This window comes from Engraulis encrasicolus, chromosome 1, assembly GCF_034702125.1.
Source record: "Engraulis encrasicolus isolate BLACKSEA-1 chromosome 1, IST_EnEncr_1.0, whole genome shotgun sequence".
Taxonomy (NCBI): Eukaryota; Metazoa; Chordata; class Actinopteri; order Clupeiformes; family Engraulidae; genus Engraulis; species Engraulis encrasicolus.
Window position 1 is genome coordinate 48,863,709 of NC_085857.1, and position 2,252 is coordinate 48,865,960.

At 44.3% G+C, this 2,252-nt stretch overlaps 1 protein-coding gene across 1 annotated transcript in view; it reads left to right on the top strand.

Moving 5' to 3' along the window:
• The first annotated feature begins 687 nt into the window (after positions 1-687).
• Positions 688-2,252, top strand: part of LOC134453724 (complement C3-like) — a 59,935-nt gene continuing 58,370 nt past the window's right edge. The window contains exons 1-2 of the mRNA XM_063204507.1: positions 688-1,031; positions 1,275-1,436. Of these exons, the coding sequence (XP_063060577.1) occupies positions 1,360-1,436 (77 nt within the window). The 5' untranslated portion in view covers positions 688-1,031; positions 1,275-1,359. The remainder of the gene's footprint in view (positions 1,032-1,274; positions 1,437-2,252) is intronic.

Below are 2,252 nucleotides of genomic sequence, written 5' to 3' on the forward strand. Positions count from 1 at the left end.
GTCACTTGGTCAAACATAGTCAGTTATCTAGGTGAAACAGTGGTACAAAAAGTAAAAGTAAAAGTGAAAAAAAAAAACAACACAGGATTGACATCTCCAAGTAACTGGCTGTGACTCAATATCAGATCAGATTTATAGGCAAGTGTTTCAAACTAGGTTTTAGGTCTCAAATTCCTAGTTCTACAATTCTATTGAGTTATTGGACTTTAACGTTCAATTAAGATTGACATGACTGACTGGGCATTTTTACTTGAAAATTGACAAAAAAAATAAGTCTATTGAAATGTGTGGGGCCATCAGTTGTGCTGTTTTGACGTCATTTGGATAGACAGCTGACATTGCTGATGGCCAACAGCTAGGAATACACAAATGAGAAGGTGAGTACAAACTTTTGGAGGAGTGTTGATAGAGAGAGGAGTGTTGATATTGCCCAATCAGCCCACAGGTTAAATGAGAGGGGGGCAGTGGGTACAAAACAGATACACTCTTGCACAGACCCAGGACATTTTCATATTGCTCAATCACCTAAAAGGGGAAGAGAGGGGACAGGGGGTTAGAGAGGGAGGGAGGAGCTGGAAGCAGTGCGAGCGCATAACAGCAGATTTAGGGTACAGAACAAATACACTCCTGCACAGACTCAGGAAATGTGCATATTGCTCAATCACCTAAAGGGAGAAAAGAGGGGGCAGGGGGACATAGAGGGAGGGAGGAGTTGCAAGCAGTGTGAGTGCATAACAGCAGACTTAGGGTAGCCATGTCCTGCATGTTTCTGGTGTTGTGGATATGCACATATAGCACATTTGGGGTTGTACACAGACAGCCTACTGCATTGCACTGACCCAGGATCAGAAGAGGGAGTGGCCTTGTTTCTGGGGATCCGGATATATTAGGCTTTGTGCAGAGATAGACAGTCTCCTGCACCCGCACAGGATCATAGGACGGATTAGAAGAGTTGGGGTCTTGCACGGGCAATAACACTTTCCTGCACAGATTGTAAATCAGAAACCCACCTGGAACAGACCAAGAATCAGGTATTGTACTAAAAAAAACTAAAATTACATGAAGTCAGTAATTGCATTATTGTTGAAAATGAGTTTAATAATATTTATGCATCAAAGCATTATGTTAAATAAAAATGTGATAATATAATGTAACAAAACTGCCATGTGTCGATAATCTACCTAAAACTGCTCAGGCTGGACAACAGCATCACTTTATAGTCACTTAACCCAACGATTTTGAGCTCTGGGTAGTTATTTTGCCACCTTTTGTAGTTTGTATGGCAGTACTGCAACAAAGAAAGCAAAGCTGAGACTACAAAGCCGTTTCTACAGACCCAGGATCACAGAGCAGTTCAGGATGCATCTGGACCTGGTGGTGGTGTGGTCGGCCCTTGTGGCTCTCTCTCTCCCCGCTCTCTCAACTGCCGTCCCACTGTGAGTAGACCCACTGTGTGCATACTGCCTCGCACACAAACGCACGCACACACACACACACACTCACTTTCCTCAACCACTTTGCATGTATTCCTGAGAAAAGGCCAGAATTATGCAACTCGTTCAAGTGCTGACATGCTGCTTTCATCTAGATAAAAAAACATGCACACACACACACACACAGACACACACACACACACACACACACACACACACACACACACACACACACACACACACACACACACACACACACACACACACACACACACACACACACACACACACACACACACACACACACACACACACCAGAGGGGGATAGTGGTTTGGGGAGGGCGGGTGGAAACCCAGAAGGAGGTAATGCTCTGACTAGCGTAAATCAAGAGAAACTTTGCCCCTGTGTATACCTAAAATGTGCAACTTCCACCACCTTCTGTGACATTTGACTTTTAACCTTTTTTGACCTTTAGACTTTTCGCCCCTTTGAGAACCTGTAATTGATGGTTGGTAGGATGACTTACAGTAAGCCTCTTTTCCACTGCCGGTTTTCTGGTAGGCCCACAGCTCGACACAGCGCGACTCGGCCGCCACTTTTTGCTTTTCGATTGAGCTGTGTCGTGCCCAATCGAAAAGCAAAAAGTAGTGGCCAAGTTGCACTTTTTCAAGCTGTAGGCCTACCAGAAAGCCATCAGTGGAAAAGATCCTTTGGAGGAGTAAGATGATAGGATAACCTATTTGGGTTACCCTATTGGAAATCTTTGTCTACCTTTTGCTTGGTTAACCTTTGACCTTAAACACCTTGACTCCCCTTCA